This window comes from Peromyscus leucopus, chromosome 12, assembly GCF_004664715.2.
Source record: "Peromyscus leucopus breed LL Stock chromosome 12, UCI_PerLeu_2.1, whole genome shotgun sequence".
NCBI lineage: Eukaryota > Metazoa > Chordata > Mammalia > Rodentia > Cricetidae > Peromyscus > Peromyscus leucopus.
In genome coordinates this window covers 31,065,064-31,079,415 of record NC_051073.1, presented here as the reverse complement: position 1 = coordinate 31,079,415, position 14,352 = coordinate 31,065,064, and the positions used below count along the sequence as shown (strand labels likewise).

The following is a 14,352-nucleotide window of genomic DNA, read 5'->3' as shown; positions in this document are numbered from 1 at the left end:
CTAGAAAAAACATGATATTTCTTCTAAGCGATTCTCCATTTGGGACCATTTTTGAGATCATCCATAGTGAGAATATTATTATACGATAAAGAAATCCTGAATTTACTAACTGCTCTATTTTATCCCCTTTTCCAAAACTGCACTCTATGTTCATCTGTTTGAATCCATAGCAATTTGTTCATCCTATGTATTACATATATATACATATACATATGTGGTTTAATAATCTCCTGTTTCTTGGTGGAAAATATAGACATTTTGCCATTACCCTTAGGCGTTTATGAAGACTGTACCATTTGATGTATTTGCTCTAATTTTAATACTAACTGTAATTCTCTCAAATAACTATACTTGCATCATCTCTGGAGAATGTTCTGTATCCATAAGCAACATTTAGCATTACCATCCATTGGTATTAATTAGCTTGATATACTTGAATAATGGTATGTTAGAGTCTAAGAAAAATAATTTATATTGATCTAGTTTCTGCCCTCTGGCCACTTACATATTAATCCATGATAGAAGAAGATGGCATTTTTAATTCATCACTCTGCAGGAATGTGAAATCTTTCAGGTAAAACTTTGTAAAAGTTAAAGAACTCAGTTACTGACCTTTGTGAAATTTTCAAAACAATATATACTAAATATATTAAATATAAAAAATAACAAATAGGTGACTAGGGATTTTATAGTACCAATATGAATTTCCAAAAAAGTAAAAATGAGCTTGGCAGTAGATGTTTAGAACTAACAGCTAAACTGAAATACTTAAAACGATCACAATAATTCTGGGCAGTAAAGTTGTTCTGTGACTATGGGATGGAGGAAGGCAAGGCCAAGATCAGTGAAAAACTGAGGTGACATGAGACGCCAGAATGCTCAGCTATCAGAAGCTTACCCTGGTTAGTGTGTCATATTAACAAACTTAGTCCTGTTTTAAAATTTCTGTCTTCTAAATCAAATTATGAAATTCCAATCACTGACATAATTCTATCATCATCATCATCATCATCATCATCATTGGTTTTTCGAGACAGGGTTTCTCTGTGTAGCTTTGTGCCTTTCCTGGAACTCACTCTGTAGCCCAGGCTGGCCTCGAACTCACAGAGATCAGCCTGGCTCTGCCTCCCGAGTGCCCCATGGGATTAAAGGCGTGCGTCACCACTGCCCGGCATAATTCCATTATTGACAGCATCAAATCCTGAACCTTCTTCCAAATATATAGAAAAACCTGACTTTATTTATTTTTTTATTTAAGTAAAGTATTTCTCTGAGACTTATTTTGTTGTTTGTTTACATGTGTGTCTCTGTGTGTGAAGGAATTCTCACCTGTGCATGCTCACGGGGAGGCTAGAATAGAGGTAGACTTCTACATTTTGTACTCGTTCACTCTCCCCCTTGATTTTTGAGACTAGGTCTCCACTGGACTGGAAAGCGCTCTCATTACTCTTCCTTTAGCCAGACAGTGAGCATGCGGATTTTCCGCTGCCTTTGCATTCTCAGAAGTGGTGGCAGGTGCATATCTCAGTGCTTGCCTTTCTTGTAGATATTGGAGATCTAACTTGACACCTTCATGCTTATGCAGAAAACACCCACTGAGGCAAATACTCAGACCCATAAGCCTAATTTCATTCTAAACAGTCTGTTTCTTATAACAAAACTCAACAGTTCATCTACTGTGTCTCTGTGAACACACAGAAACATAAATTGTTAACTGCTTCATTAACTGAAGGATTGTGACATGATGGTGTTTGTCAAAAATTATTATGACTTAATTTCTATTAATTTTGTACCTCATATGTTTGAATTATAGTTAAATAAATGAGAAATGTTCAAGATACTATTACCTCACAGAGTACAAGTATACTTAAAAATTAAATGTTTTATGATGGCAATATGGGTCTTTAAAAATTTCAATTTACTCTGTTTCTTGTACCTTATAGATACATTGATCAAATAAGCAATGTAAAGGGATAGTCATTGACATCCATTTGAAATCTTTTAAATGCCTCAAACTTGACTTAAATTTTCTCCAGCTTATAGGGATTAATTATCCAGTTTATAATCAAATCAACACAGGAATTGATTCTCTAGCTCATAATCAGTCTAAACAGTTTTTGGCGACCTTCACAAAGTCATTTTTATATAAATATAGAAACTAGAAATAATATTCATGTGGTCTCTATGTGTGCTTGAGTTGGAATCTGCTTCAAGGACAGCGGGGGAAAATCTAGTAAAACTAATCTAATGCAATGCAAATTGCTTTTAAATTGCAATAGTTTCAGACACGTCTCTACTATTTTCTCCTAATGCTGTTTATTCTGCCCTAGTGGGTTCTACCATGGTCTTTCTGATTGCCCTGATGTCTCTAGAAATAAATGTAACAGGTGTACTCCTAATTCACGGCTTTGTATCATTCATTCCCCAGCATTACATGTTGGTAAGCTCATCAAAGCAATAATCTTACCACTGTTTTCATCCTCCTACCCTCCTACCATCTCATTTATCTTTCTTGCATAATAATTGTCACTTGGTACTATGTTGCATGCAGAGATTATTTGCATTACCTATGTATCATTACAACTTGTTTTGTAAAAGAAGCATTTTTATTGTTGTTTTAGTGGTGATAAAAATTGGAGACAATAGGTTAGTTTTAGTTTTGTTCTTTTGGTATTTTTTTGTAAGTACAGAATCCTAAACCATGGCTGCTATTTATTATTAAGGATCAGTGCAACACTGACTAATAAATGAAATAAAAATTACAACAAGCATATTAGAACAGTGGTGTTTGATCATAGTTCAGCATTTTAGGGTTTAATGTAATTCCAAGTTCAGGTTTTAATTTCATCCCAGGAATGGCAACCAAAAAAAAAATAAAAAAATAAAAAAAAAAACATTTCATTATCTCAAAGAATCAAATCATGAAACTCGCAAAGATGATATTTTATCTTCTCCTTTTTATTTTGGCTTATGCACTTCAAGTAACTCAGCTTCATTTTAGTAAATCTGTATCCCTAGGATTGCTCTAAGTAAAAGATTACAAGTCTACCATTTACTAGCAATTGACTTATCCCCCTTGATCTGCATGGTTACCTGTACACTTTGTAACTGATAACACTGACTGTACTTCTGGCTGTGTGAGACAATACCCCAAATCTTCAGCACTACCCCTCATACGTGCATATCACTCAATTAACATTGTGACTGCAATTGTGATAATTATGAATTTAGTGGAGGTGCCTCTGCATTCAAAGATACAAACATCTAGCATGTAGAAGGTTAAAAACAAGAGGAAACAATTTTCGAGTGACTAAAATAGTTTGATGTATCCCCACTGTCCTCACCCACCCTCTTCCACACATATGCACATCAAGTCAGAACTCCAACCATAATTAAGAGCATTAAATCTGAGATGCTCCTTATTTTCCTTCATTGTTAAGAGCCACACTCATATAAAGCATTCTTACCTTTGAATGCGATTGAAACTCATGAGTATAGGTAGGTTTTTGGCACATTTGCTATAACTTCATGTAATTTAAAAACTGATTTTAAATACAAATCAAGAAACAAAGGAGGTGGGAGTGTGTTTACTTACAGTGTATTTCTAGCACCTGCATGGCTACCTGAGGGGTGGCATTGAGGGACTCATGGTCTACTCTGCAGATGACCGCCACTCCATCATCACTACGGTCCACTCGGAAATCCAGCGTGCTGCTGACGGTGAAGGTCTTTCGGTTAGCGTCCTCCTCTTTCAAGTACTTCACATCTGAAAATACAAGTTGTAAAAAAATTCTGTGATATTGTCCACAACCCATCACACTTCTCTCTAAAGTGATGTAAAACCATCTTCAATTGGTGCTAGATTTAAGAGCAAATCTGTAAAATAGATACGAGTAACTATTATACATACTAGAAGAATGTCATGTACTTCTTTTTTTTTCTGTGAAAATATGTGTTGATGGATGTGTTCATAATTTGAGACATATATACAAATGTATTTCAGGTTGATAACAAAAATATACAACTCCAAAAATAAATTTTAAGAGTTATGTATAGAAATAAAAAAATGAAATAGTGTGTGGGATGCAGCATTTTTATTTCAGCTTTCAAAATGACCTAGATTATAATCAGGCACATGTTTTTCTGCCCTCAACCTGCAAAGCACCATTTCACAAAAGCAGTCTCCACTCCAGTTTATGTTATGTTCCTCTAAAATTTTATGTAACGCTTCTGAACTGTAAGCACATTTGGAAAGAATACATTCATCACTATCTGCTTATGACTTAGAGTGTGAAATGTATATGTGTTCTTATTTACACTTGAACAACCCAAGGGAAATTTGAAAAAAAAAATGCTAAAAAATATTTAGCAGACAAAAGTGGCCACCTTCAGGTAGAAAAGAAACATTTGAATACTGAAAATAATTTAAAAATTGTAAATTCTCAAGTTTGAAGAAGTTGATATGAACAGGACGATTATGACACATTAGAAATCATACAATATGCTAAAGTTAATATGCTATTATACCAAGATCTTATCTATAGTTGAGAGGATAATTTGCTTAGCATTGTTACACATTCTCTGTTTCTCTATTTTTCATCATGTAATACACAGTGAGACTTTCTGGAAGTAAGTTTGCCATGAAATCGGTGTAATATACAGTAACATAGAAAGCTAGTTAAGGGAAATCTGTTGCCTCCTCGCCAAAAGAAAGATATTTCTGTCTCGGGGAGAAATGTCATTGCCGTTTTCCTTAAGAGTTAATCCAATTGGGTTATCTGGCCAAGGGACCACTCTCACTAAAACAGGTTTAACTCAAGTCATGGCAAAGATAAAGGTGAAATCATTATTCTTTCCCTGAATTTCTGCTCCCTAGCACATTCCCTGTGAGCTGCCCTGATTTTTATGGCATCTGGCCACCATTGTGAGTTTTGCCCAGAATACATTTTCCTTCTTCCTGCCAGTCTCCTTGTTGTGGATACTGGCCGGAGCCTAAATTGACTACTCTGGAACTCTGGGCTTTTTCACTCTTTCTCTGAAGCTCCCCTTCCTATCTTGGGCTGTTGATCCATCTCGTGGCAGACCTTCGGGTCTGATTAATTCAAATGTCATGAATCTTTATTCCTCTTAAGCTCCTACCTATGAATCTATAATAAATATAGGCCCTCTGTGGCCTTGTGATCTGCGACTTTCCTTCTATTAATTCATGAGACAAAATCCTGAAAGGCCCTAATGCAGGTGATTTTGTTGGTCTTCTAGTTTCAAGGAGATGTGGATCCTCACAAAGACTCCATTGTTCCCAAATATCCTTATGCAATATAACCTGCTACTATATTGAAAACAATTTTAAAATATGTAAAATATGTTGGTAATCTGTTGATTTATTTTCTCTGCATTTAACTTTCTGAAAACAATTTACTTGCTAAAAGTACCAGATTTGATATGCTATGTGCATTATTCTTTGAGTTTTACTTATTTTGGGGGAAATACAAATTTATTTTATTGCTTAATTTTAAAGAACAAAATCATATGTTGGCAAATGATGCAGGTACATAACTGTTAAATATTTTGCATTAAAGTTGTATATGTTTATTATTGTGTTCATATAAAAAACCCTCAAGATTTTTACCACACCACAAACACATACACACACACACACACACACACACACACACACACACACACCCTACATACACACACACACACAACACACACACACACACACACACACACACACACACACACACACACACACACATGCACACTGCAGTCTTATGGCTCTTAGAAAAGAATAGAGAATAAAAACAGTTTGAAGGGTACAATTGTGTCTTTTAAGTATAATTTTAGGATACCATGGCAAGTGAATAACTTTTCATAAGTACATTGCATGAATATCATTTTTGCTCCTGTAGAAGTCATTAGTTGATATTTTTATATTTAATACTAATAACATCTCAGTTACATATGTGAAAAAAATGAAATGACCATCTTTAAGTCTAGTTTTATCAGGATAATACAGATGTGTATATTTGTGTTTATAGCTACTTAGTGCCATAAAAATTTATGATACGCTTTTAGTTTTTGTTATCTTGTAGATTTTTACATGAATGTCACCTACTTTCAGATTTTATTGTCTACCCTATCAATCTTATTATTCCTAGCTCCAAGTAGTAACAAAGTAAGACAACTTAGACTTTTTGACAATTTTTCTGATTATCTTATACTACGTTTGAAAAATTGTTCTTAAACATTAATTGTTTTATTTGAATAACAGCTGTATTTTAAAAATTCACACATCTGCTCTATTATAAAACACCACTAATGTAATATTAATTTTGTAATAAAATTTGAGAGTAATTACATGTCACATAAAATATTATTGAGAATCATTCAAATAAAATAAACACTAGTATAATTTGTGGGTTTCATATTTTTATACTGATTTATAGGGTCAATCTAGGTCACATTGTGACCAGATACAACCACAGCGATAACCCAGTCATATCTTTCTCTTTATTAGATGCTTACCTTCCCCAGATGAAGAGAATTTGCAAATGTAAATTGTATTTCAATTTTTCTTTTCTTTTCTGTCTCTCTCTCTCTCTCTCTCTCTCTCTCTCTCTCTCTCTCTCTGTGGGTGGGTGAGTAGGTAGGCAGGTGTGTCATGCACATGTACCTGTTAGTGCAAATGCCTGCTGAGCTCATAACAAGACATTTGTTGCCTTTTTCTGTCACTCTCCTGTTATAGCCTTAAACAGGATTCATTACTCTTCTGAAAACTTGTTGTTCAGACTATGTTGATTGCCCAGCAAGTGCCGGTGACCCAGTGGTCTCCACCCCTCAATGTTTGAGATACAGACCATAATGCCTGCCTTTTTACATGAATAGTGAGAATTTGAACTCAATTCCTAGTGCTTGCAGGTCATAAACCAATATCCATGGTGCCATTTCCTTAACCAAGCATATTTTTTAAATAAGTGATAATGTACAGAGGTATAGAGTCAATGTGAATTTTCTTTATACTGTGCAGCTTATTTATTGTTTCTACATGCCCTTTTGTTTCAAATTCTGTCTTTAGAGTTTCCATTCCCTTGTCTTAAATTGGAATGTGCACAACAATCACCTTTCTACTCTATTGCAATGGAAAGCCTCACGTCCTAGAAGGCACTGTGGAGCCCCAAGGTTGTCTGATGGTTCTGAGACAATGTTTGGAAGAGTAAAAGGATAGTTGTAGCAGGAATCTTAAATGGTCTTATTAATTAAATCAAACCTGAGCCAGGTATTGCAGTGAGCACTGGAAGGTCAGAGAGACAGAACAAGCCACAGCTAACCTCACCTGGCCAACTTCTCAGCTGATCGTATTTCCTCAGACTGGAAGCCTCTGTGTCCTCATATCTGAATGCCTCTCAGCTGAACTTTGCTGCTCAAAACCTAAAAGCTTAACTAGCTAAATGCTTAACCAGGCCAAATGCTTCTAGTTTCTGGTCCTCACGCCTTATATATCTTTCTGCTTTCTGCCTCACTCCCTGGGATTAAAGGCGTGAGTCACCATGCTTGGCTGCATCCTTGAACACATGGATTTCTGCCTCTGGAATGGTAGGATTAAAGGCGTGTGCTACCACTGCCTATTTTCTATGTTTAATATTGTGGCTGTTCTGTCTCTGACCCCAGATAAGTTTATTAGGGTGCACAATATTTTGGGGAACACAATACCACCACGGAATGTGGATACATTGGCAACAAATACTGTGACAGTTCCCCTTAGGTCATTGATTGTAGAATGATAATCTCCTTAATATTCAGAAAGTAGGACCTTTTGACAAAGAGTAAAGATAGGAAATAATCACAGTTGACAGTCACTTAGAGAGTGTAAGCCCAAAATAAATGCATTTTATATTTGAATTATATTATCTAAGAAGCAAAGCAAAGAATCTTGGTCTTTTATACATTCATTTTTCCCCACCAAACAACAACAAAAACAAAAACCCCAAAGATCAGGTTTCAAGAAATATCTCCTTAGCATTCCTTCCTTGGCTTATAGTATTAGGCTGCTTGCCTCACTAACTGCATGCTGACCATTAACACTGGAGTTTCAGGAAGAAAATCTCTCTGAACGAAATTTCTAGGAAAGTAGCCTTGTCTCAGCAGTGGTTTAAACATGCCCTAAGCAGTCCTGTCTGAACTGTTCTGATTCATTTGCTCTCTTCATTTTTGTGATTTTGGTGCCTTTCAGACAGACTTGAAAAGAAGCTACTTCTACTTTTGTGAAGGTGATTCATTTTCCTGAATTCTGAAGTAGACCACCATACCACCTGGGCACATGGGTAGAGCAAGTTACTTTTTCATCCATTGCAAAGCTATTATGTCACACTGAGAACAAGGCGGGTCTTACATAGCTTCCCATGGCAAGTGCTATCTTTTCTACCTTTTGGAGATCCTAGGTAGGAATTAGGTACACTAAGAGACATACTCTCATGTTTGAACCTTACATGCTCTGATCTTAAACAGATCAGTAGGGACTCAGGTATTAATACATTTTATAGATGAATTTTATTAAATTATTAATAGGATTTGTAAATGTATTTTTTGAGGGATCAGATGATAAACTCATTGGAAAAAAGAAATTCGAGGAATGTAGTCTGAATATTTCTCAGGGTACAAATACTGCTGGGTACGCTGTAAGCAAACTGGGTACATTCTATTTTGCTATGCTAAAGGAGAAGGTACAAATTGCCTGACCTAGCTTTAGTGTCAAAACCTGGAAGTCAATATTCTGCAGAGATTGATAGATATGTCTACTGTTCAATATAAATTCTATAGCTCACAGCCTCTAAAACTGAATGCTTTACTTTTGGACTAACCAATTCTCGTTTTTAAATTTTTTGAAAAGTTCATACATATATGTAATGAATATTGTTCCTTTTCACTCCAGTTTCCCTCTCTCATTCTCTTCCAGAAACCCCTTTACTTCCTAATGAATCCTTCTTTTATTTTTATGCTTTCTTTGTGACTCTCTAAGCTTAATTAGATTTTTTTTTGCCCATGCATGGGTGAGAGGTTATTGAGTGTAGCATGGGCAACTTATTAGTGGAAACACAATGGAAGAAAATGGCGCCCTTCCTTCCTTCCTGCAGTCATTAATTGCTAACAAATCTTTGAGAAAAAAAAAACTGACTTGTATGAGTCACTTAAAAACAAACTTTAAAATCTATAACCGGGGATATCAAAAACTTGCTTACTTCTTATACTAAAGTTGAGTAATCAAAAACACTTCACATTTTTTTTTAATGTTCAAGAGGAGCTTTTCATTTTAAATTCTCTTCAAACCTTCTCCAAGTCAAACACAATGAGAACAAGTCTCACATAGCACAATTTCAAAATTAAAGCTTTTTCTAATGCACTTGAAAAGATCTTGAAAATGAATCATCCAGAAAAAGCACGTTAGCAATAATTCATACACCCCCATTATAAAAGCAGTAGAGTTAAAAAACCCTCATCATATTCATCTTCTATAATGGGCCAATAATAATCCTGATTTTTGACAGTCATAAATGGTTGATACTAGCATTAGTTGACACCTAAGATTAAATACTCCCTTGAGCAAGACATAGTCCTGCAACTCAAATCTTAATAAAATATATCAAAATATCAGGCTAGAGAAATAAGTTCCATGTAGGTTTGATGGAGAAGTGATCTTTATCTACTTATTTTGAATTCTCACTTTTGTTTTATCTTGAAAGTTAATATTTGTTTTTGTCAAACCTCTCCTGGTTTCTTGTGCCAAATGAAGATTATTGCCAAGACCCTTCCTTATCTGTACATGATGCTGAGAATAAGGAATGATTCAGTGCAAGGCTCAGGGAACCATGCAGAATATGGTACAGAATTTTGCAAGAGACAGAAGGTAGGGGGAGGGCTGAGAAATGCCATTTTCTAAACATGACATCTCCATGGCAATTGTGAACTCACAAAAGCTGTTCCTATTGGCACTAAGTGCCAGTTGGACTCCCTAACAGTCAGCCGTAGATGGAGAAGTGGCTCGTGTGTGACTGTCCAACTTGCAGTGGCTCTCTTGGCAACTAATGAATTCCTAGTGAGATGACGGCATACCATCTATTTGTACAGCCCCTGGTGGTGAGTCCACCAGTCCATGACGGTTATTCCAAATTCTGGATCACACAGATGGCCCTAGTTAAACTCTGTGACACACCAAACAAAACAAAAACTAACACATGCGAGAAAGAGAATTACAAGTAAGAAAGGAGCACTTGCTTGGGAACGAGGGAAATAGCGAACAGTATCGATTGGGATGATAACCAGGATACATAACTGGGTATGAAATTGTTAGAGAAGAAAATGCATTAGTAATCAGAGTGCTGCAAGTACCAGCTACAAGAATTTGTGTTTGGAAAGCAGAGAGAGAGGGCTGTGTTCAGTATAATCATAATGTTTAAAAGTGAGGACCTGGAAACTGTTTGCCTCTGGGCCAGAAAATATTAAATCTCACAACCCTGTTGTTTTATCCACATGCTAATTAACTGATAATACTCATTTGAAATGGTAGATAAAAATACCTACACCAACAATGTTGGTAGTGATTTGCTATTGGTAAATTTGAAAATACTTATATAAGCAATCTATTAATAATCTCACTTCAGATTTTAATCTTTTTTTCTACACTACTTTGGCTACTATAGTATTTTCAATACCATTACATTTTGTGATAGTTGAACTAATATTTTTGAACTCGTGCAAATCCTTTGAGAAGTGAAAAAAAAAGCTATAAGTAAAGTCAGGCTCCCTCAAAAATATCACACATAGTTTGATTTCTGGCTAGTGTGCAAAGATTGATATTTAAATAACTGTTGAGGGTTGTGTCTCTAGGGGACCACTAAGAACTGTATGGCTCAGTTTAGATGACCTTATCAGGATTAAAGTCATCTTTGAAATTTACCAGTTCAACTCTAGGTCATTTTCCACATGTAAATGATAAAGAGAGGAGATATGAACTGGCTAGATAATTTAGGGGCAGGGACTCCAAAAAACAAGTTTTAGAATGTCCTTGCTGTAGTTCAGGAAGATTAGAAGAGAGGTTTATTTTTTTTATCATCTCCTAAATGGGCATCATTGCCTGGAGGCTGAATTTGAGGCCATGACTTAAACTCCATTGTAGACACTAATATTTTTCCAGTAAATTGTTTATGAATCTGTATTTTCCTGGTAGAAATTAGATGTTTATTTGCCATTTTCATCCCATCTTCTAAGATGTAATGATTATATATTTGAAGGGGGTGATTACAGTAGTCTTGAAAGATGCCTGGGTTTTCTTGAGATCTATAAGGAAAAGTTATTTCCTCCTAGTCAAAAAATAAAATCCAAATTCTGTCTCTGGCATGGGTTGAGACCTACCAGTCCATGTTACTGAAACAGAAGAGTTAATCCAGCTAAACCTGTCAACAGCTTAATCCTCGGGAAGGCTTACTGAGCTAAAATCGTGATAAAGATATGGAGGAATTATCTATCCCTTTATTGAGATAATATATATTTCCCTCCTAGAAATCCAACTTTTCTTTGCTTAGAAAAGAATAACTTTCCTCCTTATCATTTCATTGTTTTTTTCTTCCAGATGTTTGCTAAAACCTGAGAATGTTTTTCCCTTACAATTTAGACATTCTGCTTTTTTCCCTCTGGTACCTCTATCACATTTCTGCCACATGACTATACCAATGATATAGTTTCCTGCTTCGTTTCCTCCATCTTACTTCTTAAGTTATCTGCCTATATTTATAGCTTGCCTGTCTTGGAGTCTTTGTTTTAAACTCTAATACAATTGTTCTACAGCTTCCTTCTGAGAATATTCTTTGTCTTGTTTTATCTATCTATCTATCTATCTATCTATCTATCTATCTGTCTGTCTATCTATCTATCTATCTATCTATCTATCTATCTATCTATCTATCATTTATCTATTTATCTATCTATCTATCTCTATCTATTGATTGTTCTATATATCATCTATCATCTATCTATCTATTTATCTATCTATCTATCATCTGTCATCTATTTTTGATGATTTTTTTTGAGACAAAGTTTCTCTGTGTGGCTGCCCTGGAACTTGCTCTGTAGACAAGGCTAGCCTAGAAATCAGAGCCCTCCTGCTGCTCTAACAACTGGCAGTATTAAAGGCATGTACCACTATGCTCAGCTTCAAATTTATTCTTAAATTATTTTGTTAATGAGACTAAGAACCAAAATAAGGGATCTCAATTTCCCCTATAAAATAATGTCATATTTCAGTTTCTTTACCCCATAATGAGTTTCAGATCCTTAGAAGAAGGTTAAGAACTGGATTGCCCAGTACACAAGAGTATCCAGTAAGCTGTCAATGTTTTAAAAAATATGAAAGTAAAATCTGAGAACAGTTTTATCTAAGCAGTTCATTAGATATATACGAAAAATCTTTCAAGGGATTATGAAATAGAGATAATGTGAGAAAAATGCTAATTTAGAAATTACTTAATAATTAGCCAGGATCATCCAAGAGACAGATTACCATTCCCTTAAAATAATCTATTTTAATATATTCCTTTCTTTAAAAAAACACCATAAAATATTGACAATACTTATGTTTATGTTATATTTGTATAATAAACTTAAAAAATCACTTGTCACTTTCATGTCATTATTTTGATTTACGTTGGTATCTGCAATCTATGAAGTTTATTCTGCTCAGTTTATTCTTTAGTAATAATTTATAAATATGGAGCCCCCCAAAATGGGGATTAAAATGGAAACAAATTTTAAGAACAAAATATTTTATTTAGGACTACTTAATCTTATAGTTATAAATACTAAAAGTTGTTCTCAAATATAAAACTTTTTTTTGGACTACCATGTATATACTAAATGAATTTAAAACCATAATGCTTGACATGTATCAGAGGTCTACTTTTTAATATTTTATTTTCAAGGTACTCTTTGCCCACAGCTTGCCAGATTCCAGTGTGTTTCACTGTAAGTAGTTAGGATTTCTCCTGTAGAGAAATCTGACCAAGAAATTACAATCTCGCCAGGAAGTATGAAAAGTGTTAACTAATTAGCTTGTATCCATTTCTTTATCATTGTACACCTTAATGCCTGTTGAAGAGTTTGAAGAATTCAAAGGAACTGAAACTTAAAACTGCTTGGTCTTCCCTTTGAGGAGGTGGGAATGGTGGTAGGTTGTGGGGGAAGGCTGGGGGATGGGAGGAGCGAGGAGAGGGGTATCTGTAATTGGGATGTAAAATGAATAGAAATTTTCTTAATAACAAACATAAAAATAATAAAGAAATAAACAGGAAAAAAACTGCTTGAACACATGTGCCTATCCATCCATTCCAGAATGGCCTCCATAAATGGTATTTTAGGCTATATAATGAAAAGGTATGATTCAACAAGTAAAAACCCAATGATTAAAATAGGAGAAGTCACTAGCTAATTGTTGCAAGTATTACAAGGAGCTAAATGACCATGAGGTTTCTCAGTACATGAATTTCTCATACTTAAGGGATGATATTTGTGGTTTTAATTAGGTACCCTTTGATCCATTCACACTGAGTGACCAGTTGAACTTCACAGTAACTTTTAAACCATTAACCAAGAATCAGAAGTAGAAGCACTAGCTCTCACTTGTCACCTCTTCCAAGAAAAGAGTCCAGATTTTCTGTGCTACCTCTTATTCCAGATTTCCTGTGCTACCTTCAGAATATATACTGAAGCCTTTAGGGTAGACATCATTTGTCTATATTAGGGTATTCTGACTTTTCATCTATATTGAAAAAATATATATATAACAAGTTACCAAAATGAAAAAATATGGTGCAGATTATAATAGTTACTTCATTGGAATATATTTTGCAAGTAAATAAAAAAGTCTATGCATTTTAGCAAATGTATAAGTAACAGATACATGGAAATTATTTGAAGCTTATGATAACAATATCATCCAGTGATAACATACTTTTTAATAAAATGTATTGTTAAGCACATGTAAGAGTAATCAACCTACATCTTATCCATTTAAATCACTTAAATCTATAAGACATCTGAAGTGATAATTCAGCTCTCTGAAAACATACAATGTTTATACATGCACATATATTACTAGGAGATTTTTTTTAAAACTTGGTCTCCTTTAGTTTGATCATTTTATTGAACTATGTATTATTTTAATATTGTAATTAATTCCAGGACTATTGACATTTTAAGGTAATTCAAAAACCTTGATTCACAAATTAAGTTTATATTGAAATTTGAATTTTCTTCTCTCTTCACCTTCTGCTTTTGCATCCATTTCTCTCAATTTTCTTTTCC

General features: G+C 34.6%; 1 protein-coding gene across 3 annotated transcripts in view; it reads right to left on the bottom strand.

Moving 5' to 3' along the window:
• Cadm2 (cell adhesion molecule 2) overlaps positions 1–14,352 on the bottom strand; it is a 981,723-nt gene that overhangs the window by 119,173 nt on the left and 848,198 nt on the right. For all 3 annotated transcript variants that reach the window (XM_028876715.2, XM_028876716.2, XM_028876717.2), the window contains one exon: positions 3,596–3,766. In XM_028876715.2, the coding sequence (XP_028732548.1) occupies positions 3,596–3,766 (171 nt within the window). The remainder of the gene's footprint in view (positions 1–3,595; positions 3,767–14,352) is intronic.